The 25607-nt window shown below is 37.3% G+C and overlaps 8 protein-coding genes across 10 annotated transcripts; 4 read left to right on the top strand and 4 right to left on the bottom strand.

Moving 5' to 3' along the window:
- Nucleotides 1-87: 87 nt before the first annotated feature.
- LOC109593388 (testis-expressed sequence 10 protein homolog) lies at nucleotides 88-5962 on the bottom strand. 2 transcript variants are annotated; one of them, XM_020008488.1, is made up of 8 exons: nucleotides 5720-5960; nucleotides 3872-5393; nucleotides 2499-2673; nucleotides 2018-2115; nucleotides 1657-1772; nucleotides 1328-1402; nucleotides 1215-1276; nucleotides 88-397 (listed from the first exon to the last, which is right to left on the bottom strand). In XM_020008488.1, the coding sequence occupies exons 1-8, from the start codon at nucleotides 5909-5911 to the stop codon at nucleotides 163-165; spliced, it is 2475 nt and encodes an 824-aa protein (XP_019864047.1). In that variant the 5' UTR covers nucleotides 5912-5960; the 3' UTR covers nucleotides 88-162. The 2 variants fall into 2 exon arrangements, with proteins under 2 accessions (XP_019864047.1, XP_019864051.1); XM_020008492.1 differs by lacking the exon at nucleotides 1328-1402 and having other exon boundaries at nucleotides 5720-5962.
- Nucleotides 5963-5966: 4 nt separating this feature from the next.
- On the top strand, nucleotides 5967-8493 carry LOC105316545 (dynactin subunit 2-like). The gene is made up of 16 exons (XM_020008542.1): nucleotides 5967-6022; nucleotides 6070-6132; nucleotides 6221-6320; nucleotides 6380-6441; nucleotides 6498-6590; nucleotides 6903-6953; nucleotides 7015-7118; nucleotides 7173-7227; nucleotides 7279-7335; nucleotides 7388-7453; nucleotides 7501-7545; nucleotides 7609-7761; nucleotides 7839-7901; nucleotides 7954-7993; nucleotides 8042-8133; nucleotides 8187-8493. Exons 1-16 carry the CDS (start codon nucleotides 6005-6007, stop codon nucleotides 8271-8273), a joined length of 1149 nt encoding a protein of 382 aa, XP_019864101.1. The 5' UTR covers nucleotides 5967-6004; the 3' UTR covers nucleotides 8274-8493.
- Nucleotides 8338-9937, bottom strand: LOC100633880 (prostaglandin E synthase 3-like). The gene is made up of 7 exons (XM_003383685.3): nucleotides 9871-9937; nucleotides 9697-9813; nucleotides 9578-9644; nucleotides 9425-9526; nucleotides 9139-9228; nucleotides 9018-9080; nucleotides 8338-8599 (listed from the first exon to the last, which is right to left on the bottom strand). The coding sequence occupies exons 1-7, from the start codon at nucleotides 9873-9875 to the stop codon at nucleotides 8549-8551; spliced, it is 495 nt and encodes a 164-aa protein (XP_003383733.1). The 5' UTR covers nucleotides 9876-9937; the 3' UTR covers nucleotides 8338-8548.
- A 38-nt stretch (nucleotides 9938-9975) lies between these two features.
- Nucleotides 9976-13710, top strand: LOC100634007 (nostrin-like). The gene is made up of 16 exons (XM_003383686.3): nucleotides 9976-10124; nucleotides 10226-10311; nucleotides 10365-10445; nucleotides 10618-10680; nucleotides 10792-10873; nucleotides 10977-11039; nucleotides 11137-11247; nucleotides 11322-11367; nucleotides 11482-11660; nucleotides 11760-11879; nucleotides 11936-12044; nucleotides 12561-12778; nucleotides 13055-13151; nucleotides 13207-13290; nucleotides 13335-13388; nucleotides 13435-13710. The coding sequence occupies exons 1-16, from the start codon at nucleotides 10095-10097 to the stop codon at nucleotides 13614-13616; spliced, it is 1605 nt and encodes a 534-aa protein (XP_003383734.1). The 5' UTR covers nucleotides 9976-10094; the 3' UTR covers nucleotides 13617-13710.
- Nucleotides 13711-13818: 108 nt separating this feature from the next.
- On the top strand, nucleotides 13819-16553 carry LOC100636142 (ribose-phosphate pyrophosphokinase 1-like). Its single transcript, XM_003383618.3, has 8 exons — nucleotides 13819-14015; nucleotides 14121-14304; nucleotides 14736-14834; nucleotides 15246-15370; nucleotides 15422-15476; nucleotides 15535-15653; nucleotides 15700-15859; nucleotides 16351-16553. The coding sequence occupies exons 1-8, from the start codon at nucleotides 13894-13896 to the stop codon at nucleotides 16441-16443; spliced, it is 957 nt and encodes a 318-aa protein (XP_003383666.1). The 5' UTR covers nucleotides 13819-13893; the 3' UTR covers nucleotides 16444-16553.
- On the bottom strand, nucleotides 16496-17304 carry LOC105316546 (putative ribonuclease). Of its 2 annotated transcripts, XM_020008562.1 has the most exons (4): nucleotides 17046-17304; nucleotides 16858-16989; nucleotides 16745-16813; nucleotides 16496-16659 (listed from the first exon to the last, which is right to left on the bottom strand). In XM_020008562.1, the coding sequence occupies exons 1-4, from the start codon at nucleotides 17283-17285 to the stop codon at nucleotides 16582-16584; spliced, it is 519 nt and encodes a 172-aa protein (XP_019864121.1). In that variant the 5' UTR covers nucleotides 17286-17304; the 3' UTR covers nucleotides 16496-16581. The 2 variants fall into 2 exon arrangements, with proteins under 2 accessions (XP_019864121.1, XP_011409816.1); XM_011411514.2 differs by lacking the exon at nucleotides 16858-16989.
- Nucleotides 17305-17330: 26 nt separating this feature from the next.
- Nucleotides 17331-22882, top strand: LOC100634134 (ankyrin and armadillo repeat-containing protein-like). Its single transcript, XM_003383687.3, has 5 exons — nucleotides 17331-17546; nucleotides 17609-20076; nucleotides 21012-22342; nucleotides 22407-22471; nucleotides 22533-22882. Exons 1-5 carry the CDS (start codon nucleotides 17381-17383, stop codon nucleotides 22757-22759), a joined length of 4257 nt encoding a protein of 1418 aa, XP_003383735.2. The 5' UTR covers nucleotides 17331-17380; the 3' UTR covers nucleotides 22760-22882.
- Nucleotides 22722-25585, bottom strand: LOC100634260 (uncharacterized). The gene is made up of 15 exons (XM_020008507.1): nucleotides 25431-25585; nucleotides 25258-25371; nucleotides 25158-25214; nucleotides 24983-25107; nucleotides 24763-24916; nucleotides 24624-24678; nucleotides 24311-24543; nucleotides 24136-24270; nucleotides 24056-24088; nucleotides 23828-24003; nucleotides 23722-23767; nucleotides 23580-23659; nucleotides 23406-23465; nucleotides 23238-23316; nucleotides 22722-23184 (listed from the first exon to the last, which is right to left on the bottom strand). The coding sequence occupies exons 1-15, from the start codon at nucleotides 25548-25550 to the stop codon at nucleotides 22843-22845; spliced, it is 1809 nt and encodes a 602-aa protein (XP_019864066.1). The 5' UTR covers nucleotides 25551-25585; the 3' UTR covers nucleotides 22722-22842.
- Nucleotides 25586-25607: the final 22 nt, after the last annotated feature.

The raw sequence follows: 25607 nt of genomic DNA on the forward strand, positions 1-25607 counted from the left end.
TTTTCCGTGAATCAACATTCAGGTAATGAAAATTTAAATAAAGGTCTGCTCATTGTTTTGGACAATGGAGGGAAGGGAAGAAAGGAATTTGCTTTGTCTGGCAATAGAACAAATAAACTTTCACATCAACATTAATCATTATATCAATCATAAATATTCCGATCATACATGTAAATCAACACAGTAACCAGTAATGTCTACATTAGTCTTAATTCTCTCCCTAACAAGTTGACCAAATCTCTCTCTATTCATTATATTCCTCTCCAGCATTCCCTGGAGACACTTTACACTTTTGTCAAGGTATTCGTGCTTTACATAGCCCATTTCCTTGGCAATGATTATTTCCAGTAGAAGTGGAGAGATAGCAGCAGAGAGAGAGGGAGGAAGAGGAGTTGACCTGTAAATGATACATACTCTAACCTTCTCTCTCTCTGTCTCTGTCTCTCTCTCTGTCTTTCTCTGTCTGTCTCTCTCTCTCTCTCTGTCTTTCTCTGTCTCTGTCTCTCTCTCTCTCTCTGTCTTTCTCTGTCTCTCTCTGTCTTTCTCTGTCTCTCTCTCTCTGTCTCTGTCTCTGTCTCTCTCTCTGTCTTTCTTTCTCTGTCTCTCTCTGTCTTTCTCTGTCTCTGTCTCTCTGTCTCTCTGTCTTTCTTTGTCTCTCTCTGTCTCTCTGTCTTTCTCTCTCTGTATCTTTCTCTCTCTCTCTTAATGTCATTAACATCAAATGCAATAGAAATGAGCACGAATCCCATACAAGCTCCAATTAACATTATTACTGACAGAATTTTGTGTAATTATGTACAAACAAAACAGACATATAAATGCATGCTTACACATAAAGGACAGAGAGAGACAGAGTGGCAAGCATGACTGTTTGATAATAATTATTTGTGTTCAGTCACATTAGCCTAATTGTTTACATAAAAACAGTAGCAACATTAATTTGTACAATTGTAATAATTACACAAACAGTTCCATTAATGGAAAATGATGTTTACAATGACCAGAAACTAATACACACAGAGCAGATACAGGTAGTCATGCACTACCCTCATGCAAGGGGCCTGGGAAATGGTAATAATACTTTCATTAAAAACAGGATAAATATATAATAAAAAAACAAGTCCCTACTTCATGGAAAGTGTGCTTTTAGTTTACAATAACAATAACAATAACAATAATAACAATAACAGAAATAAATAATAGTGATATATTACCTCTGGGAGATAAGGCACATAATCCCATACACTGTGTCCAATGGAAAAACTTTAATTGGCTTCTACATAAATAAAGTATTAATAATAATAATAATAATAATAATAACACCCACAATTAATCGAATCAAAACATTGAGTATAAGAGTGTCATCAATTGGCAGAGACTGTGAGAGACTTGACACAATGGCCTAATATGGTAAATTGGTTACAATACAAACAAGCATTAAATCATGCATAGACTGGAGTGACATGCCAAAGAGCTGACATCCAATAAATGGCTAGACCAAACCACAAGAATTGATTACTAATTGCATATTTGAAAAGACAAAGGTAAGCATCATTGTGTAATTGGACTCTAACAAGTCTATACCTAATATGGCCCTGGGAGTGGAACTGTGCTGTATGTAAATGGGAATTAACATGATTTCATTTTAGTGCTTACATCTATTAGTGTGTCTCTTTCCTTTAACTGGGGGGCAGGGAAAGGAAGAGGTGGCTCTATCAGAGGCCCTTTGTTGGGTTTTGATGTCAAACTGGTGAGTTTATCTAAAGGATAAGCTGGCAATGAAGAGAAGGAAAGAGAGAAAATAAGAGGAAGAGAGAGAGGGAAGCAGAAGTTTTGAGCTACATGCATCAAAATATTAAAATAACAAAGCAAAATAATACACACACACACACACACACCCATGTACATGCACATATATGTACATGTATGTCACTCCCTCCTCCCCCTCCACCACCACCTCCCAGTCTACAGTCCTTGTATGTGCATGTGCATGATCTTGTGCATGAGTTACACTAACTCATTAAGAGTGAGAGAAGGAAGCTGATGTGGTGAGAGACTTGCTCTATATCATTAACTACATTGTTTTCAAACTCGTCACTCGTCAACAGCAAACACCTACAAAGAGAAGCCATGGGCATATTAGGCATTTTAAAAAATATCACACAATACTGGCACGAGAGGGCAATTTTATAGAAATTAATACTCGCCCAGCCCCAGTGGGGTTTACTCAATTTTCAATCTAGCGTTATACTTAAAGGACAAACTCTCTTTATTCTATTCTAAATGTCTGACAACTTGAATGAACTTCTTTAATTGTTTTACTAGTAATTTTAGCATCTTTATGCATTGGAAGTTTGGTACTACCAATGTCAGAACTTGTATTATTATTAATAATTGATATAATTATTACTAACTTATGCAATATGTTTTAACTTAGCGACTAAAATCAGTGCACACAAATAAAAGTAGTCTCAATTACCCATTCCCAATGGATGCACCTGTTGTGTAAGAGATGAACAAGAGAAGTGATGGTAGAGAGTGGTAACTTGCCGCTCCACACCAGAGAGAAGAGAACAGACATATTGGAATGTGTTAGGACTGATAAATGATGAAGAAGACTAATGGTTGGAGGGAGAAGACATTGAGGAATAACAGTAATGAATCCATCAGGGCCTGAGAATATAAAGAGAAAGAAAAGGAGAGCATGAACCAGTTTACTATTGTTTATAATAATTAAATGATAACTCATTGGCTCCAAAATTTTTATTATATTTCCTGATACATATTGATGTACTTAAGCTGTGTAGAAAGTTTGAGTTGATTCCAATAAGAAATTTTTGAGTTACGGTCATTTTAAAAAATGGGCCAATTTTCGAAAATTTCCCTGTACTGTAGTACAGGGAAATTTTCCAAAAAATGGCTCCAAAATCACCCCCCATTTTTATTACATTTTCTGATACATATTGATGTACTTATGCTGTGTAGAAAGTTTGAGTTGATTCCGAGCTCAAATTCTTGAATTATGACCATTTCAAAAAATGGGTCAATTTTCGAAAATTTCCCTGTACTATAGCCCATGTTTTTTTTCAAAAAATGACTCCGAAATCACTCCCAATTTATATTACATTTTCTGATACATATTGATGTCCTTATGCTGTGTAGAAAGTTTGAGTTGATTCCGAGCTCAAATTCTTGAATTATGACCATTTCAAAAAAATGGGTCAATTTTCGAAAATTTCCCTGTACTATAACTCATGGTTTTTTCCAAAAAATGGCTCCGAAATCACCCCCAATTTTTATTACATTTTCTGATACATATTGATGTACTTAAGCTGTGTAGAAATTTTGAGTTGATTCCGATAAGAAATTTTTGAGTTATGGCCATTTTTAAAAATGGGCCAATTTTCGAAAATTTCCCTGTACTATAGCCCATGGTTTTTTCCAAAAAATGGCTCCGAAATCAATCCCAATTTTAATTACATTTTCTGATACATATTGATGTACTTAAGCTGTGTAGAAAGTTTGAGTTGATTCTGATACAAAATTTTTGAGTTATGACCATTTTAAAAAATGGGCCAATTTTCGAAAATTTCCCTGTACTATAGCCCATGGTTTTTTTCCAAAAAATGGCTCCGAAATCACCCCCAATTTTTCTTACATTTTCTGATACATATTGATGCCCTTATGTTATGTAAAAAGTTTAAGCTGATTCCGACAAAATATTTTGAGCTATGGCCATTAATTTTAAAAGCAGTATAGCTTCTTGACACATATTAATGTTTTTTTTTACCATGTATAAAAATTAGCCATTTTAAAAATTATACCAAAACCAAAGAATATGGCTTAAAGTCAAGGCTTTATTTTCACTTACCATAAATATTATTAAAATTATCCAAAATTGATTTTTCTACTGATCCAATCCTTAGCGACAATGAATAATTGATTAGCTTTAATAATAACTTTATTAACATTACACGCCCACCACAGACTGATGACTCAGCATTCAGCAAATTCGGGAGGTACGACAAACATGGGTGAAAGAAAAACTCTGTGAAAGCAGACGAGGGTTTCTTGTCAAACCTCACAATCCCATCCAAAACCTGTTCTAAAAATAGTAACACAATCTCCAGAGACGATGACGTCATCCGCTTTGATATAAATGCACGAAAAACAGAATCGTAAAATGAAATCAGTGAATCTCTCGAGTTCGAGGGAATCATAGCCTTGACATTCAAAACTTTTAATATTTTAATGATAAGAGGAGCAGAGTGAGAGAGCTGGTGTGAGGAAGGCAAGGAAATGGCAAGAAATCGAAACACTTGATCCAGAGCAAAGTCTCCGCCCATGAGAACCAACAAAAATGAAAACTGAATATTAACGTGAGCCTCAAACTGAGAGAGGGGGAAGTAGGGAAGGAAGTGATGCTGTACTATCTGCCTCTGGTGCTCATTGATAGAACCTTTCATCTCCAGGAGGATCCCAATCAACTCCAAGAGAGAGACAACTAGCGGGCGAGACTGAGACTGGACCATCTTAGACTTTCGTTTTCTCTTCCCAAGAGAGAAAAAGGAGGGAGGTGGAGGGGAAGAGAGAGTAGGTATCGTCTCAATCCAATACTCCATTATTATTGTAAGAAGAGAAGACACTATATCAGTTGATGCTACAGTGGAAGGAGTAGTAGAGAGGTTGTTGACTAAGGAGTCAGAAGAGGTCAAAGAATAAGCCGATTGTGATAATTGTAATAATAAAGCAGAAGATTGGAAATAATCATACATACCGACATGAAAGCCGTCGCCAATCTCAACTACTTCCTTCTCAAGATCAATCAAAGGTGACTCAAACTTGTCATTAGTAGTAGGCTGAGGTGCTGTTGAACAATCAGTCAATAGTTTAAAGAGAGAGAGCAGCTGATTAATTATGACAGTCTTCTTAGTCCAATCGAGTACTTTGACGCTACGTTGAGTACCCCCAGAGGGTGAGAACTGCGACAATAAAGACACATAATAAGGCAAGAGGTATGAAATATGCTGACGTAGTAAACATGGGTAGTACTCTAAGAAAAGATCTACGAGTGATATTCCGGAGAAACGAACAGAGAGATCAATATGAGTCACTGAAGCACTGACTCCAGTTAGTAAGTACTCAATATAAGGGGCCATTAGGTCAGTGGGTGTGGTCTGAAACATAGACTTGAGGAAGAGGAAGAGAGAGTGGTGGACGGATTTGTCAGTATTTAAAAAAACCGGAACCAAGTCCTTGAGTAGTTGTCTCAATGAGGCTGTGTCTGATTGCAATAATGAGACTGGAGAAGGGGTTGAAATTAGTTCCCTGAGACCATTGAGAGCATCACTAACAACTGATGGCTTAGGATGAGACAACTGCTTCAGGAGATCCTATGAATAAAATAATAATATTATTAATGAGGGCACAATTTTTAGGACATACTGTTATATAATTATAATTTAAAACGATGCATCAAAAAATAAAAATAGAGAATTCTCTACTAGCAATTTTGGAAAAATACTCTGTGCTATAATAAAGGATGCTTTGCCTATATTTAATCAATTTTTGTGAATTTTATTAAAATTTGGGGTCATTTAGGTTTCTCACTTTACAGTAGTAAGTACATGTATAATAATAATAATTAAATATACCTGGCTAAATTAGCTAAATTAGCACATTACATTAAAAGTAAATTCATCAATGAGTTTATTCATACGTTAAATGACAGATGACGATGAGTTATTGGACCTCCTCCTTTCCCCTTTTCCTCCAGCTGCTGAGGTACTGCGATCGACTGGGCCTTAAAGGTTGCTCTGGTGACATTGTCTGCTGCCTGCTTCTTCTTTCCTTTTCCAAACTTTACCTTCTTTTTGGAGAAATCTTTCACTTTTTGTCTTCCTTTCTTCATTTTACTACACGTGGATTAACTATTGACCACGCCCGTTTTAATTAAACACAAACCCCACCCTCTATTGTTCTAATTAATGCTCACCTGTAAAAAATGTCTACCTCTAGATATGTAAGTAAAAGATCATTATTCTGTTCTTATCTTTTATGACTCTTTAGTCACGTGATATGGAGATATATGAATACTCGGGATCCAATGAACATGGAAGTACTAATTATGATGTAAGGGTTTTAACATATTAGATCATTTTAGTGTGATTACAAAAGGGCTATCACTATTGTTCCTATTATTAATAATGATTAATTGTAGGACGACACAAAGATCTCGTCAGCAGTTGAGCCATTAGAAAGTAACTTAGAAAATTCATTTAAAAAGTTCAAGGGAAAACAATTGAGCTCTAGACGTGCTGGTACTATAATTATCAGACCACGTATGACTTTGACAAAACCCTTCTCTCCCTCTTTACAGATTTCTCTGATTCTGTCTCTCGTCCAGCAACGTTTAGAACTGATCCAAACGATTTTGAGTTGGTTAGAAAAAATTTAACAGCTATTATTATTATTATTATTATTATTATTACTATTAGTCGGAGGATAAGAGAGATGAGACATTAATTCAAAGATATCATCGTTTGAAACAAGAAGTGACCCAGCTGGTATCTGATGTAGAGGAAATTAAGGTGATAATAATAATAATAATAATAATAATAATAATAATAATAATAATAATCAGGCCTTCATCTAGGATTTTATACAAGGGGGGGCAGGGTTAAAAATATTCCAAAGAAGGGGGGTCACTAATATTTTCTATTGTATATGCATAATGCGTGCCCACAACACTTATACAATTTACTGCTGTGGAGATGAAATTTTTCATGTTAATAAGTCAATCAAGGGGGGGCAAGTGTCTCCCAAGGGGGGGCGAGCGCCCCCCTCCGCCCCCCCCTAAATGAAGCCCTGATAATGATGGTGATGATTATAATTTTGCTTAGGATTCTAAGTCAATGGGTGGATCAGTTTCTCCAGGTGATATTGTACTTGATGTGAGTTTTAATTAATTTAGCTCCGCCTACTCGCTAATAATTAATTAATTGCAATAATTAGCTCCAAGAGCTACAGAAGCAACTCCATCAATTGGAATTAGACAAAGCACTAACTAACAGTACACTTGTGGGCGGAGACCCTGCAAACCACGCCCTCTTGTTTAAGTATGCGAACTTAGAATGTTATTGAGTGACTGAGATGGGTTGGTTGTTCTTTAGGGAGCTACAGGCGGAATTAGCAGCTGTAAAATCACAACCAACAACAACAGACAAAGTAATGGAAAATTAGACATAAACATTGATTTTCCCAACCTCTCTCTCTCAGACTGTGTATGAAGTATATGCTAACTTGGAGTCAGCCAAATTTGGTCATCTTTCCAAAGTATGTGTGTCATTTTAAAGTTGAATGTTACATCTTTTACAAACTAATGTAGCTGAGTGAGATTGAGGGTCGGCTGACAGTCTTGGAAGGATTAGTGGGCCCCTCAGATACTAAAGGGGTTCGTTAGAGAAGTTTTTAATAAGAAAATTTATTATAAATTTCTAGTCTCTTGTAGCTGCTGGTCTCGATACTGAATACAAAGATCTTTCCGTAATGTTTAAATATCTATAAAATGACCACTTTACCTCAATCTCTCTCTCTTTTTCTTCCTAGGCTGCTGTCCTTGGTCTTCAAGCTAAGTTGGCTGTCCTTGACAAAGGACACATTGAGAGTGTCACTAAGCAACTAACGATCCTACTTGACAACATCAAAGAGCTTCAAACTCAATCCAAACAGCTTGAGAATGATCCAGACCAGCAGCACAAGGTAGTCTATAATGATTGAGGGGGAGAGAGAGAGAGAGAGAGAGAGGGAGGTTAATCATTAAATATGTACACATGTAGATAAATGATGCACTTGAGAAGGTAGCACAAGTGACTCCACTTCTTACTCTTGTACCTGATCTGGTGAGTCTCTATCATCCATGCGACCATCATCTTAATCTATATACATGTACAGGTTGATAGACTCCACACTTTGAAAGACCTCCACGGACATAGTAAAGAATAATTTACACAATTTTTCACTTCTCTCTCTCTCTTTCTAGCTGCAACTCTAGTAAATACTGTTGCTGGTCTTTCTGAGGGTCAGAGCTCGTTACACAATCAAGTGGAAACATGTACTTCTCTTCTTGAACAAGTAGTCACTCTACACCTTACTGACATTCATGTGCTGTATCTCTGGTCCCTTAGGTACAAAAGTCAGTTGGTGCTAATCTTGATGGCCTTCAGAACAATTTTACACAACTTCAGTCTCGCATAGACAAGCTCCAGAAATGAATCAAAGCTAACCTATAATTATAACGGTCAATGTCATGCATAGTTGTGGTAGGATTTTGAACTCTTTTTTGATAGTATCTTAAAGAATTTAAACAAAAACAAAAATAATAATAACTATTAATAATAATGATATTAATTTTTAACACAAGAAAAATATCAACAAAACGAATAACGATCGTATATATAAAGTGGAATTATCAGATTTATCACGCACGATTAATAATGTAAAAGAAAGAGAGAGTGAAGCTGCATAGACATTATTTGTCTTTTTAATTTTATGATTCGAGTTCTGGCAACTCTTCATCATCACTGTCTGGTGCTTCATCCTAGAAATAACAACAAAGTAATGACAAGAACCAAAGACAACAAGACTACATACAAAACCAGTGAAAGCAGTTGTATTTGGTACTTGAAACTATTTGGTACTTGAAACCAATACTATCTCTACATGTTATGTTATGTAGCAAGTTTGAGTTGATTCCGATCAAAATTGGATTATTTTTTACAAATTTGAAAAGTTGTTCTAAAGGCCATGTACTATTGTGATGCTTATCGGCTCATTAAGTACATGCTTTTAAGCTCACTAGGCAATGCTTTGTGGGAAACCCTGATTAAGCCATAGCAGGCCATAAAACCTGCTATGTGCAACAAATTTGTAACATAGATATTTCTATCTCGTTATCCATTGCTGGACATGAGACTATAGTCACTATACACGCATGAATGAGAGCTGGAGGAACTTACCCCAGGATCAAATCCACCACCATTACCAGCAGAGCCTCCTCCTACATCCATCCTATGCATTAACTGTATGAAACAAACAAAATGAGAGAGAGAATGATTACAAAATTTAAAATATAATTACATTTTCCAAGCCGTCATTAAACTGGTCAACATCTTCATCACTCTCATCCTCGTCCTTCCACCTGTTAAAATCAACCTGTAAGTACGGGACCTAAGGAGAACAAAAATATAATTAAGATTAATAACCTACTATCAAAAAATTTAATTAATTAGCCACACCCAGTATTACTAAATTAATTAACTAGCCACACCCAGTATTACTAAATTAATTAACTAGCCACACCCAGTATTACTAAATTAATTAACTAGCCACACCCAGTATTACTAAATTAATTAACTAGCCACACCTTTCCCTTGGCTTCCAAAAGTCTTGGCCAATATCCTCCTCCACTCTCTTTCTTTTGTATGGAGAGAAATAGCTCGAGGCCAAACTTCTTATGCTTAGACTCCTAAACAGTATATGTACATACAACAAAGCATATTCATTAATAGAGGGCTACCTGTGGCACCACTTCCTGATAGAAATTAAACTTACAAGCATACTTGACATTATTACCACCAGTCCCGCTATTGGAAAGAGACCAATAAATCATAGATACACCCACAATGCATTCCCTACTTAAAAGTCAAGCTCTTCTGATCAAGGTTAATCTTCTCATCTTTCAAGTCGGAGACGCATATACTAAGCAGGATCTTGTCATGCCTTTGGGCCCATTTTATTAGAGGAGTAACTGGTCTGCAAGTAAAGAAAAAGGCAAGTAATGGCATGGGTTTTAATGCTGGGAAAACTCACTCCATTTTTGAAGAGAGAAAAATTTGCACGTGTACCTAATTAGCTGTACTGTATGCATGGGTGTGGTGAATTAGTGAATATTGATGGGCGCGGTCAATTAATATTCACATACCGGCACAAAGCGACTCTCTGCTTCAATTCAATCTCTGCGTTCCAATCCTATTCGAAAAGATTGTACTAATTTCTAGCAACGCCTGACTAAAAGGCTCAAATAGTAGATCAGCATGGCTAACATGTTCGAGGATAATTTCTGGGTAAGTTGTACAGGGTAGTAGCGAGTGGAAACAATGCCCCTGCTGGTTTATCCATTGTTGATGTACTTAATCCTGTTTGTTTATTTCTGTTATTTTATTAGGCAGAGAATGGCTTTGAGGAGCTGAGGAGACTAATGAAGCAAGGAAGTGACTTTGTCAAAGAAATCATGGCTGTTGTCCAAGAGAGGCAAGAACAAAATATAAATACACTGCATCTTTTTAATTTTTCTCTCTCTCTAGGTCTGAGATAGAAAAGCAATATTCTTCAAAGCTTGTCCAGCTGACAAAGAAAATTAGACGTGCCAATGGACTATCCATGGGGTAAGAGAGGGAGTAATTACAAAAGGACACAAAATACATGTACAATGTATATGTACACTGGCTCAAACTAACATAAACACATACTAATATTATGCATGTAAGATCCACTGTACTAATGAAGTTAGTCTTATTTTAGTAGTTTCTCGTATTAAATTATTTCTTATTTCTCAAGGTCGCACAATGAGGCATGGCAGAAGTTAGGGGATTCCATTGAGAATGAAGCTGATGTTCACAAGTAAGATACATAGAGAGAGAGAGAGAGTGGGGTTTATAAACAAAGTCAAACCTGAAACATCCACATTGTTTGTTTTACTTTTTATTACAATCATACTCTTTCCCTTTAAAGGAATCTTGCCCAAGACCTAATGTCAGAGTGTCACGTTCCTTTGAAGACATTTCTGGAGGAGAAAATCAGACAAAGAAAACCTGTCAGTCATAGTAATTAGTTAAATAAACTTACAAGCTTAATTAAGTATTGACATACATGTGCTTACTAATAATCTCACCCTCTCACTCTCTCTCTCTCTTTAGCTGGAAAGTGCTGTTGAGAAGCATAAGAAAGCACATTTAGATAAATTCTCTGAGCAATTAAAAGTAAATGCTATATACCTGAGCACAGTACATTATGATCATGGACCTTTATATATGCCTAAATGTATTAAGATATTATTTTTCGTTTTTGATTTCTTAGTTAAAAAGAACGGCCCATACTAAATGTAGAGAGCTTGAACAAACTCTAGACAACCTTGAAGCCATCAAAAATAGGCGAGGATCTGTCGTTAATGAGAAAGAAATAACCAAGGTTTGGCAGTTAAACTATAATACTCATCAAACTATAATACTCGTCCACTCTCTGTTACTATAATGTATTGTTAGGTTGAGAAAAATGCTAGAAAAGCAGAAGATTCTCTTGTAAAAGCAGGTCAAACATCTCCCTTTCTCTCCCCCTCTCTCTCTCCCCCCCCCCCTCTCTCTCTCTCTCCCCTCTTTCTCTCTCAATATTATTGCATGTTCATGTACTCCTGTATACATGTAGATCGTGAATACAAGGACTCTAATGTAAGAACGGAGGAGGCCAGACTGAACTGGGAGTCAGCGATGTATCGCTGCTGCAGGTACCTTGAGAACCTGGAGAGAGTGAGGCTAGAGGAAGTGTCCAGTGTACTATCAAAATACACACAAATACTATTAACTGTTGTCTCGCCATTACAAGAGGTAAGATCTAAAGAGAGGGCAGTAAGAGGTATAGAAGAGAGAGTTCAGTACATGCAATTAAAGGATTAGAACTTGATTAGATACAAATTCTTTATATAGTCTTGTGATGAGCTTTCGGAAATGGCTCAGCAGATTTCTCCGGACAGAGATATTGAAGGAATGTGTCAGAATTTTGGGACCGGGCCCAACCTGCCTGAGCAACTCCTACTGGATACTTTTGTGAGTTTCCTGTCCGTCCTTCTGTTGCCTTGACAACAGGCTCCTCCCTTTCGTAGGAAGAGGAGATGGGAAATCATATGAATGGGGATAGGAGACAGAGTAATTTAGATAAGAAGATACAAGAGCTAGAGCAGGACATTGATAGGAAGTCTAAGGAGAAGAAAGGTACAGTACATGTGTATATAGCATGAGTATTAACCGTAGACCTGGTTTGTTCATTAAATATATGGGACAAGATGTAAGACACTCTTGATATTATGTACCTTTTGTAATTTTGAAATAAAAGCCTACCTGTAGCTTTGATTTATAATTATAGAAGCATTGAGGCAGTATAAGCCTATATATAAAGCACATAATTATAAGGAGAGTTCTTAAATAGAAGCCTCCTTGTGTAATTGAAGATGAAAGAAGCCCATGCTTATATTTGAAAATATAGTGATACTTGTACATTTTGCTTGCTACTATACTGTGGTAATTTCATTATACATATGTACTCCAGTTGCATTGCAACTGTCTTTGTTTATTGTGATTGTTTTTGATAGTCTTGCTGTTATGACTTGCTTGCACAATAACAAAACATTGCAACTCCTGGTTCTCTAATTGTGTCACTCAAACTGCCCACGCAATCCTCTAAATTATTATTATTTTTTTTACTGTTGTTATTGTTATTGTTATTGTTAGGTGTAATGTCTTTGTCAGCTGCCTATGAAAAGACTCCTGATTTTGTTGATGAGCAGGGAGCAGCTGACGTGAACCGCCAACTCATTGAAGCCAATGCTCTGATTAACATGCTAAAGGCAAACCATTTTAAACTATTAACCGTTAGATCAGAGCTGGCTGGTCTCCCAGCCCCTGCTTCGCCTTATACCGAGTATATACAAGTTAGGAAAGACAGACAAGTGAGTTTATTATAGAGTAACGATTGAGTTTATGAATGCAGCTGTCATTAAATTATAATTATGCTTGTTATTGTTGTTACATGTACTGAATGAGGATATACTACTAATGAGGCAATGTGTAATTGAATTAAAAACTCACATGACTACTTGTTTGATAATTAAACAAGAACTAAAAGTATAATCTTATAAGCAAGGAATTCACATGTATATAATTAAACTTTAATCTTGCTTAAGATCACCTCTTATCTTCCCCTCTCTCCCTCCTCCCCCCTTCAGAATCAGTCTATGAGTATATTATCAGTTCCAATAGATCAAGTCTCAATACTTGAAGAACAAACAATTGCTTCTTGGACTCCGCCCAGTCCATCAATAAGTATGATGATGTCATATGATGTCACAGTATGTAACGTTAATTATTGGTCGTTCAGGTCACACTTATTCCAGTGTGAAGAAGAGAGATTCATTTTCACCACCTCAGGCTCAGCAGCAAGACCAACCCTCTGAATATGAAGGTAAGTGTTTGGAGGTGTGGCTTGTTTTGATGCTTTTTAATTAGAATTTGACGACGGGAATAACGAACCTCAGCAAAATGAAGATGAATATCCTGCCTGTACGAACAAAATTTTTAACTTTATTTGTATCGATCCTTTTTCTAGATATTTGTCGCTGTGAAGCTCAGTATGACTACGAAGGACAGCAAGCGGATGAGCTCTCCATTCAGCCTGGTGACATCATATATGTCACTGAAAAGATTGATGATGATTGGTGGCAGGGGAATCTCAATGGGACTGTAGGGATATTCCCTGCCAACTATGTAGATGTAGTAGAAAATTATTAATTTGACTATCATATATTTGATTTAGTGTGTTTTGATTTAATTTGTGCTGTCCCAGTATTGGCATTATTATACATTTTAGATATTATTTTTTAGATATAAATTTTTTATTAAGTTTGTAAGTAGATCAATAATAATGTGCGAGTGGGTTTAAAGTTTGACCGGGTCTTCCTTGTTAATTTTTTTAAATCATAATTTTTTGTCACACGTGAGAAGGTGCGGCAAGAAATCGTCCCCTTTTCTATCTCTCTTCAGTCTTTATATCTTTTCTCTGTCAGTGATGCCAAATATCAAAGTATTTTCAGGAAACAGCAATCCAGAACTAGCTGTCCGTATAGCTGCCCGTCTGGGCTTAGAACTGAGCAAAGTTACACTCAAGAAATTCTCTAACAAAGAAACAAGGTAGCTATGTATGAAATCAATAGTACTATAATACTGAACCTGTACTATAATAATTTATTATTATTGTTGTTGTCATTATTTTTATACTCTCTATAATTTTGGAAGTGTTGAAATTGGTGAGAGTGTTCGTGGTGAAGATGTCTACATTGTCCAAAGCGGCTCTGGTGAAGTTAATGACATGTTGATGGAGCTACTGATCATGATCAATGCTTGTAAGATAGCATCGGCTGTACGTGTGACTGCTGTCATACCCTGCTATCCTTATGCTAGACAGGACAAGAAAGATAAGGTAAAGCACTGATAGATATAGGAAAGGAATTGGGAGTGGCTGTATAATTTGTTTCTAAGCATTAACTTTTTGTTGATCATTGCTTTTAAAATATGCAAGTACTTGTGTGCTTATAACTGGCCCCGAAAAGGATAAGTTCAAACTTGATAAAACTATACATTATACTTAGCAAAATAGGCTAAAAATGTAATAGACAAACACCAAGCAATTCCCACGAAGCCATTATTTACATGTACTCTTATTATTGTATTTTTTTTGCATATAAAGTATCACGTGGTTCAGGCTGTTACCAGTAGTTCCTGCCCTGTATCACTGAGGAAAGGGAGGGAGGGAGGTGTGAGACTGCTCGTTAATTGGAGTTAATGTGTCCATAGATTTTAAAAATAGTGCAATTATTCTCATATTATTAAAATGTTATGTTTCTAATGTAGAGTCGTGCTCCTATCTCTGCTAAACTTGTTGCCAACATGCTCTCAGTCGCAGGAGCCGATCACATCATCACAATGGACTTGCATGCCTCACAGATTCAAGTATGCTAATAATTCAATTTTTATATAATAAAAATACTGATGATGCCGATCATATGAATGCCAATTAGTCACATGTTAATAGTTTATTCTTTGTTGTCTGTTTGTTTGAACCTCATTAAACCTTGCATGGTCACTCCCTTTGCTTTTGTTCATAGTTTATATTGTCCACCATTATGAGCATGCAAGACATGTGTCTTCAACATGTGAAAGTGTACATGTACATGTAGTATGTACATGTAGCAGGTGCATGAACTCATTAAATTACACTTTACTTGGTAATACTTGGACTGTCCTCATTTTAGAGGTATTTTTGTACCGATTGGATTACCAAGCGTCCTCAATTATAGAGTCAGCATGTCCTTATTATAATAGTCTGTGTGGTGTTAGGGTGTAACGTGTTATTATTTCCAGGGATTTTTTGATATTCCTGTTGATAATCTTTACGCCGAGCCTGAAGTCCTCAAGTGGATACGAGAGAATATTGAAGACTGGAAGGAGTCGGTTATTGTATCACCAGATGCTGGAGGAGCTAAGAGGTACATGTAGGGTAAAAGTATCTCATTAGTAACCTCTTGCTTCTCCCTCAGAGTTACTGCTATTGCTGATAGATTAGAAGCAAGATTTGCTCTTATCCATAAAGAAGTAATAAAAAGGAAAGAGAGAGAGTGTGTGCAATCATTATAAATGTTAATAAAAATAGAGAAAGATAGCTAATGAAATAGCTGGGATGGTTTTGGTGGGTGATGTGAAGGACAGGACAGCAATACTTGTTGATGACATGGCAGACACATGTGGTACACTTATAACGGCATCTAAACGGTGGGTGTGGCTTGTTACCACGGCATTGTAACCCCACCCGTTACAGGTTGAAAGAAGCTGGTGCAAAAAGGGTTTATGCTATTATAACTCATGGTATACTATCGGGGCCAGCGATTGAGAGGATTCAAGAGTCAGACCTTGAGTGTGTGGTATCCAGTAATACGATACCACTGCAAGAAAAGATGGAATTGTGTTCTAAAATTAAAGTAAGTCGGTGGTTTTATTAATCAAATGCAGGATGGGATCAGTTTAATACAGAACAGACTTGCATAGGATTCCAATCAAAATTAAAGTTACTCAAAAATCGGGCCAAAGTCCCTGTACTATAGTGCAGGGACTTTGGCTAAATTTCACCAAAAATGACTAGGAGAGAATTCTCCATTTTTATAATATTTTCTGATACATATACATGTTTTTATATTGTGTACCAAGTTTGAGCTAATTCCGATCAAAACTAGATTTTTTACAAATTTTTAAAGTTACTCCAAAATTGGGCCAAAGTCCCTGTACTATAGTACAGGGACTTTGGCCAAATTTCACCAAAAATGACTAGAAGAGAATTCTCCATTTTTATAATATTTTCTGATACATATACATGTTTTTATGTTGTGTATCAAGTTTGAGTTGATTCCAATCAAAATTAGATTTTTTACAAATTTTTAAAAGTTAAATTTTCTAATCCCTTCTCTCTTTATAGGAGATTGATGTTAGTAATATACTGGGTGAAGCCATCAGACGTACACACAATTGTGAATCTGTCTCGTACCTTTTCTCTCATGTTCCTCTTTAACATCAGCCCCCATCATTCACTATACAAATACTCTTATATTGATGTACTTATATTTTATAGACATTTCGTGTTGATTGACTGACATTGTTCTATTATTACTGTTTTTTTCTTCTTTTGGTTTATCGCTAATAATAATTATTAGTTTGATAAAGGGATAATGTTTGTTCCAAAGGAATTATTGTAACATGTTAAGGTTGCCTTTTCTCTTGAATACATCTAATAAAGAATGATAATAATAGATCAATAAAATTAGCAATATTAATGTATAACTTGAATGGCTTCGTGAGTATGTCACCATTACCTGTTGATGTTTGGTTGGTGTGTCGTGAGTATAACCAAGCAGGTGACATATACCATGTGTTACCACTACCTGTACGTGAGAGAGTATCATAATAATAAAGAACCTTTTCTTACAGGTAGGTGCTCGTGTAATTTTATTTTATTTTTAACGCAATAATCTTCAATGTAGGGCAATCCCAGAATAATGTCACCTAAATTGTAATCGTCAATCGAATTAATTACTGGGAATTGGCCTGGAGATAAGTTCTATATAAGAGGATGTCTCACTAGTATTGTTATATGCATTATAAAATATAATTTACCTCGTGATAGGGGAATGAGAGTACATCTGTTGGCTCATCAAGTTTCCTATACCTCCTGTTAATGTCTTGTATTTCATCAGAAGGAACGCACACGAGGCTCATACCAAACCGTGGGACCTCTCTCCCTCTCCCCACCGTCCCTCTCACTGCAGTTGCCAATAAGAATTGAGCCTGTGTCATCAGCAGTGACTCGTTTAGCTTCACTATCGTTTGAAGGTTCTTTAGCCAGACTACAGCCATGCTGCGAGGTGGGGCTGTTGCGTGGGCGTTTATAGTGGTAACTATTGGAAACTGAGCGACCCGTTTGCGCATATTGAAATCTATCCAGGAAGAAGATGGGGAGCAAAGTGGCCGAGGAAGTCTTCCTTGCCAGCAAACAGGCGACCCAGTACTTTGAGAAGATGGACAAAAATCTGTTTTATCATGCCGGAGCATTGATAGACTCTGACTGGTTTCTTTCTGGCAAGAAAGAGGAACCTGGAGAAGCAACATGGCTAAAAGGTAGCAGCTAATGAGTAAAGAAGCTTTATATAAGTAATAATGAGCTTTTTCCTCTTCCTCAGGTCTTGCTCCACCAGATAACACTGAAGGTCATTATGTCATTGCTTTCCCTCATTCATCTGCTAGTTGCAAGCACACTTCAAACGAGCTACACCAACTGGTACGAGAACTGGTCACTGGTCTATACATATTCCAGCAAACTCCCTCTATTGCTCTAGATGGCAATCATGATGGTAGTATGGCAACATCCCTTCCCTCTGCATACGTGGACACATTCCTCGGGCAAACGCTCTTTTCGATGGACTATTTCATCAAGTCACTGCTGCACGGTAGCACCGTCCCGCTGAGAGAAAAGAGGGCAAGAATCATAGAAAAATGGAGAAAAGTTGTTTCAGAGTCGCCAACCAAGCTACCAGAGCTATACAAAGAGTATGGGCTAATATCAATGGAGGATGATCCAGAGTTAGGCTCTGAGTTGTATCACGAAAGAAGTGAAGTTCATCATCGATTCCCAGCTCGGTTGGTTGACCATACTCTCTCTGCAGCTGGACTTACTCCAAGACTTAGCTCAGGAGAGGATCAGGCTGTCCACAATGCTCATGTCAGCCGTGATGTGTTCTTGCGTTATCTTGATCAAGTTAGTCTTGGTCTAATGCTGGGCCAAGGGCCAGTCCAGCAAGATGGGAGTTTGATATTTCTGGATCCTCTGGTGACTGTGTTTCCTTGTGTGACAGTTAGCAACTTGAAGAAAGGAGAAGAAGATGTACTGCCACACTTGCACGCTTATCTTCAAAAGCAATCCTCCTTTGTACAAGAGAACTTATTAAAGAAATCCTCCATTGCTCATGTAGTTGAACTATTGCAGTTTGTCTCTTTTATCATTGTACTGCTGGCTACATTGAGACAGACACACAAAACCATCAACTGCCAATCCCTCCAGCCACCAATGAATCCAGATACACTCAATACTGATAGGGAGGTGCCTCCTTTCCTCCCTACTCCCTCATCTCGCTGGTCCCCTCACATTTCTGACCATCACTACACTAGTGCTCACGGAAAAATTGCATTCCACAAAGGACAAGTACCAGTTGTAGCTCTTAAGCCTGAGCTGAGACAGGCAAAGGAAGAGATCTTAACGAAAGCTTTGAACCATCCAAGAGAAGCAACCACAATCACAGTGGATGGTACATCATATACATTGGTAGTGATAAAACTGGACGACTATTATCCAAAATTCCCTCGTTGGATTCATGCAATGGTCCAAGAACTAAAGTCACAAGTAATCAAACTCCCTCCTATTTCTGATGCTAGAATACAGGACTTTCTCAGACGACCTCTCGGTCTTAGACACGCCTCAAAACTAAAAACTATTCATTCTCTGCTTCGCCCGTGCATTGAGAAAAATTTGACCGGCCCTCTCTCTGTCCTCTTAAAAAGGACGACAAAGACACGACTATGCAAGCCAGATGAAGATGGTTTATCTTTGCTTCATTTTGCTGCATCTCACGGCCAGTCTGAAGCTGTTTCTTTATTAATACACTATCAAGCTGACCCTCATCAGCCTTGTCCCGGTACTTCCACACTACCAATCCATTTAGCTGCTCAATCTGGTGACCTGGACACTGTGTGCTGCCTCCTTCAGCATGGAGCTCAATTATCAGCCGCAGATGACAAAGGATGGTCACCAATCCATCATGCTGCTTTCCATAATTACTCTGTAATCATAAGACACTTTGCTTTTCTTGACAATGACTGCGTGAATCTCATTGCAGAGAGTGATGGGAACACTCCTCTTCTTTTGGCTGCGGAGAACGGTGGAATAGACTCTGTCAAAATCCTCCTTCACTTTGGAGCAAACATTTCAGCAATGAATCGCTTGGGACACAATATTATTCACAAGGCAGCCAGCAAGCATCACTGCAATATACTGTTGTATCTAGTGGAGCTCAACAGTCCACAATTACCACTGTGGGAGAGTCTTGCAGGGATGCTAAAAGAAGACATTGCTAGTGGGTTACCTCATGTTTCTGCATGCGCATTGGACAGTCTCATGAGAGCTAAGCCTTCTTGCTATCAGGCTCTATACGATACTGGGGCTATCAAGCAACTGATGGAGCTGGCTAAATCACAAGACGAGAGACTACAGTATCTCTCAATCCAAGTACTAGCTGATATATCGCACGATAAAATAATGCGAGAAACCCTAGCACCATCCATACCCAACCTTGTAAAGCATTTGTCATCTAGTAACGACAGACTCCAATCCTGTGCTTGTATTGCACTCAATGACTTGGCAATGGATCCGGAGAATCAAGAAGCAATATCCGAAGGACTCCCTCACCTAATTGCTATGCTCTACTCTCCGCATGATGATGTACAGATGTATGCTGCTTCGTGTCTTGCTAACACGGCAATGGATAACCCCAAGATACAGAGAGCAGTGAGGGAGAATGGAGGACTAGAGCCAATGATTGATTTATTGAGTTCTCCCCTTATGTGCACTCAAGGCTGTGCTGCGGCTAGTTTAGAGGTGAGGTGGAAAATTATTATTATTTACCAGGAATTTTTGCAAAGCATGCTAAGTGATGCTGCATGAGGTACATGGGTTTTTGAGCAACTTTAAAAATTTGTTTTAAAAATTCAATTTTGATTGAAATCAACTCCCAACTTTTTATGAACATAAGTACATTTTTTTCAAAAATTGGCTCCGAAATCACCCCCAATTTTTATTACATTTTCTGATACATATTAATGTCCTTATGCTGTGTAGAAAGTTTAAGCTGATCCCGACTTCAATTTTTTAAGTTACAGCCATTTCAAAAAATGCCAAGATTCTGAAAATACCCAAGGCTATAGCCCATGGTTTTTTCCAAAAAATGGCTCCAAAATCACCTTCAATTTTTATTACATTTTCTGATACATATTGATGTACTTAAGTTGTGTAAAAAGTTTGAGTCAATTCTAATAAAAAATTTTTAAATTATGGCCATTTTTAAAAATGGGCCAATTTTCAAAAATTTCCCTGTACTATAGCCCATGGTTTTTTCCAAAAAAATGGTTCCGAAATCACCCCCAATTTTTATTACATTTTCTGATACATATTATTGTCCTTATGCTATGTAGAAAGTTTAAGCTGATCCCGACTTCAATTTTTTAAGTTACGGCCATTTTAAGAAAATGCCAAAAATTCTGAAAAATACCCAAGGCTATAGCCCATGGTTTTTTTCAAAAATTGGCTCCAAAATCACCCCAAATTTTTATTACATTTTCTGATACATATTGATGTCTTTATGCTGAGTAGAAAGTTTAAGCTGATTCCGACTTCAATTTTTTAAGTTACGGCCATTTAAAAAAAAATGCCAAAAATTCTGAAAAATACCCAAGGCTATACCCAGCTCACCAGCAATGATCTATTAGACTCACTTTTTATGTTTTATACTCTGTGATTTGTCTATTATTTTATAGGTATTAATAAAAGATTGCCCTGAAAGTCAACTAAGAGCTCTTAATTCAGGAATTGTAGACCCAGTTGTGCTGCTCCTCAAATCCAAAGCTCACTCAGTTCATACTAATGCAGCTCGAGCAATAGAGTCCCTTGCCAAAAACTGTCCACAAGCCCAAGCTGTACTCCAAGATGAGAACTCTCTCATACTGCTTCGTCGTTTATTAAAAGTCCGTAACTCAGAGGTAAAGGTTTGCAGTGGCTCTGCTCTTTGGGCTATAGCAGGCTCTCAGATAAAGAACAGGCGCCTAGTAGCAAATTTCATGGGGATTGATACAGTAGTTGATCTAATGACAACGCCCAATGATAAGTTGTATTATGTGTGCTCTGAAGCATTGGGAACCTTGGCTACTGAGTTAGGATCAAATCAAAGCAAAGTGGTTGATTTAGGAGGCATACTGCCATTAGTTGAGATACTCCTCTCTCAGACTTCTGAAGAAGTCTACATAAGTGTATTGCACACTCTTGGGCTCCTGCTAACTAAACCAGGTCTGGTACCAAGCACATCACTACAGAAAGCAATAGCAGAGACAAGAGGTTTAACTGTATTGACGGCGCTAGTCGTGTCCCCATTATCAGAGCTATTGAGAGTGAAGGCAGCATGCACTCTATCAAAACTGATACTTAACAATCCAGAAAATGAATCAAAGCTAATGCAGCAAGACAGTTTCTCTCATTACTCTCTCCTCAAGCTCTTGTCATCTACTGATCTGCTGGTGCGGCTCCTAGCAGGAGAAGCTCTCTCTATATTTGTTTTCAATAGTCCAAAGAAGCTTCAGATGGTTGAGGCTCATGGGAGACTCAACGTATCAAATTTTCTAAGTTTGCTGACATCGCCTGATGAGGTCCACCGAGCTCACGGAGCATTTCAACTAATAATATTATCAAAACTATTGGTGGGAGTGGACCCAGCTGAGGGGAGCATACACGGTATCAAACTCCTGGTTCAATTAGCTGCATCACAGGAAGAAAGAACAAAACTGGACTCATGTAACTTCCTTGCTTGTCTTGCAAGATGCAAAGAAGGAATCCCCATAACTGCAGTAATGGCTGGTGCTATAACACCTCTCATTGATACACTGCTAAGCAGAAACCCTCCCCTTGAGGAAGTAGCCAGCACTGCATTAGGGTATTACACATATCAACCAATGGCATCAAGACTGATCAGGAGCAGGTTCAGAACCGAGCCAGAGTTATTTGGCATATTTAGTAAGTATATTAAGTATGTCACAGTCTCAAGACAGTTCTTAGATGAATGGAATTATATTGAGAAAGTTGGTCTCCCATCACTGAGGTAAGAAAATCTATTAACAAAAATGACATAATTAATCATCAACAATTATTATTAATACCATTAGCTTAGAAAAGAGAGGTGGGCCTGCTATTGGTAGCGGCTGGAAGCACAGCAGAGCTAGTGTTCCTAGTATGTCAAAAACAAACCAGCAATATACAGTATTTATTCCTTTAATTCTTCTCTATTATAGCCACTAAAAGTGACTTTGTGACACAGAGAGCATTGGACCGGAGGCCTACGATGGAGAGAATACTCCTTCACAGCTCACCTTCACTGCCAGGGGACATGGCTAATCCAAGAAATAGCCTCCTACTGCAAAGAAAATTGAACCTTTTCAAAGAGACGGAGGAAAAAAAGAAAAGGGGAGGGAAAGACAAAGTTAAAAAGGCTAGCATACATGTGCATGGAAATCTATAAAGAAAATAAAACAATTACAAATTAACAAATCCGCTATTTACAAAATAATAATAAATAATAATAATAATAATAATAATAAATCATTAAATGTCAACTTTTATTCTATCAATTTTAACGTTCCATGACTTCTTTTGATTCCCAGCAGACACAATGTCCTTCACACACTCTAGCTCCCCAAGGAGATCTAATCTGGCCATGAACGTCACATGGCGTCCCAGGCAAACCCTCAGGTCAACCAGGAGTGGCTGGATATCAGCTAGCTCCAGCATTAAACTAGTGAAGTGTGTGTCTATTAGAAGTCCTAGCCAATCAACAGCATCAGAATAAGAGAGAGAAGGAATAGGGGAAGGTGAACTAGCAGTAGAAGTGCTTATGTTAGGAAGGAGAGGAGTATCGAGTCTTTCTTTTAAAAATTTCAATAATATCTAAGAGAGAGAAGGAGAAAGGGGGGTGTGAGGACAGATCAAAAAGAGCTTACCAAGATGTGATTGTGTGATAAATGTGTGAGCGGTTGCTGCATGAGCTCATGGTTCTTGAGGAGGGAGAGGGCGAGAGATCTGGAGTACACAGGCAGAGAAGAGGTTTCACAATAAAAAAAACATTATCATTAATAATGAGTATTAATAATAATTATTATAAAACCCACAATAGTTCGGTTTTTTCTATAGAGGACTTCTTTGATAAACTAACAGTGTCACAATCCAAACTAAAAAAAAAATATTCATCATAGAAATGTGTCAAGAACAACAGTATACATCAGAAATTTAAATAAAAATTGGGAGCTATGGAAGCATAATGAAGCCATCATGGAAGCACTCACTCCAGAATTGCAATCAGTAGATCAACCAGTGACTGCTCAGGGAATACTTCAACATGCTTCATAATTGAAACTAGTAATGACTGAAAGAGAGAGAGAGGGGGGGGGAAGGGGGAGATTAAAAAACTAACAAAAAACCAATTACCCAATCCTTTTCTTGTAAAGAGCGCTGGATCAACGAAGACACCAAACTTGAATACAAAAGTAATAAAATTAATAATAATAAATATTGTTGGCTCTCAAAAACTCACTTTACAGGGAAAATCCCAGCCTCCACAATCAGGATCAGCTCTTTCTTAGACCACACCTCCTCTGACAAGAGCTCACTCACTAAAAGCGTGAGACATGAGAGTATTGTAATGTCAGAGGACCAAGACTGGATATGACGGGATCCTTTCTTTAACATTTTACGTAAATTAGGTATGTCCTAAATAATTATAATTATAATTATAATTAATAAAATATTAATAACAACAGACCTTGTTTGGTGAAGGATTAATGTCATCGCTCCACTAGTAAATAAAAATAAAAAATATTAAATATTATTTCCATCTGTTACCTCGTAATTAATGAGTTTTCGTTTCTCTTTTCTTCCAATGGCCATCGCAAGAGAGAGAGGGCCAGCAATGACAAGAGGGTAACCAGTGAGACCCTTTGAACTACTCACAAACAAGTAACCACGACAAAAAGACAACTAAGACAAAGATATGAAATACACACAACGAATCCTGTACCCATTGCATATCCTGAGAGTCTACTGAGGTGTCCTGAGAGTATCCAGAAGTGCACTGAAGTGTACCGTATCGGGCACTGTATACTTTTAGTTCACCAGTTGAAGTGAGAAGAGCAAAATAATCATCATTGATGGTCGTCAAAAGGGAGGGGAGAGAGGAGGAGGGAGAGAGTAAGACTGTCATTGAAGAAAGATCAGACTTTAGGTCAGTACACGATACAATCCCTTTAGACCCTGAGGGACAAATAGAGAGAGAGTGAGGAAGAGAGGAAACAAAAGTACAAAGTACGTTAAATGTAATTAATTCAACTAACATGACATCAGTAGGATGTTCCCCAGTATCTCCACAGCAACCAATTCACCAAATCCCTATAGTTAAATGTAACAATGAATCATCAGGCCATACCACAACTTTATTACCATAAACATAACTATGAGTACGTCATTACTTACATTATCTTCTGTTTTTATTTCATTGGTCATTATCTCCTTTAGTTTGTCATCAGTAGAACTATACTGGTAGAGCAAATATTGGTATAAAGAACTAGATATAGCATATATTAATAATAAGCAATCACAAGATGAAGAATAGAGAGCCTTATAAACACTAAGGAAAAAGACAGAAAGAAAGAGGGAAAGATTCATAACGACATTCAATCTATTGTCCTTTTACTTCAAATGTCTACTGTTAAATTCTAATTTCTTAGGATTCAAAATTTCCGTACTGATACTTCCATTACGGTACACAATCACACAGGAAGTGGGAGTGGATAGTAGAGAATGAATTTCAAAGCAGAGCTGCATTAAAATAACAAATTAAAAATTTAATTAATATCATGAACATGTACCTCGTTAACGACAAAATCTGATACCCACTCTGTCTCATGCTTCCATACAATAATCTCCTATTATTATTATCGTCATTATTATTATTATTATCAATCTTACTCTGTCATTTTTAATTGCAACATAACTACTTTCTTTTTTATCATAGACAGCTGGTGTTGTTAATTTCTCTGCGAGGCTTAGTTTCCAATTCTTCGTGAATCTCTGATTATTAAGCTAGAGAGAGAGAGAGAGGGTGAGAAAAGATTAATTAAATCATGCTTCGTAGTTCTCACGTTATAAATGGCAATCAATCCATTACAAAAAGAACAAATTATTTCAAATTCGTCTCTGCCAGGAGATACGCCCAAGCACTTGCTCTCACTAATCACAAAACCCTCTCTCAATTCAACCATTATCAGCCTTGGGGACACGTGGGTAAAGCCGCACCCCCAATTTCATCAAAATTAAAA

This window comes from Amphimedon queenslandica, unplaced genomic scaffold, assembly GCF_000090795.2.
Source record: "Amphimedon queenslandica unplaced genomic scaffold, v1.1 AMPQUscaffold_13508, whole genome shotgun sequence".
In the NCBI taxonomy this organism is placed as follows: Eukaryota; Metazoa; Porifera; class Demospongiae; order Haplosclerida; family Niphatidae; genus Amphimedon; species Amphimedon queenslandica.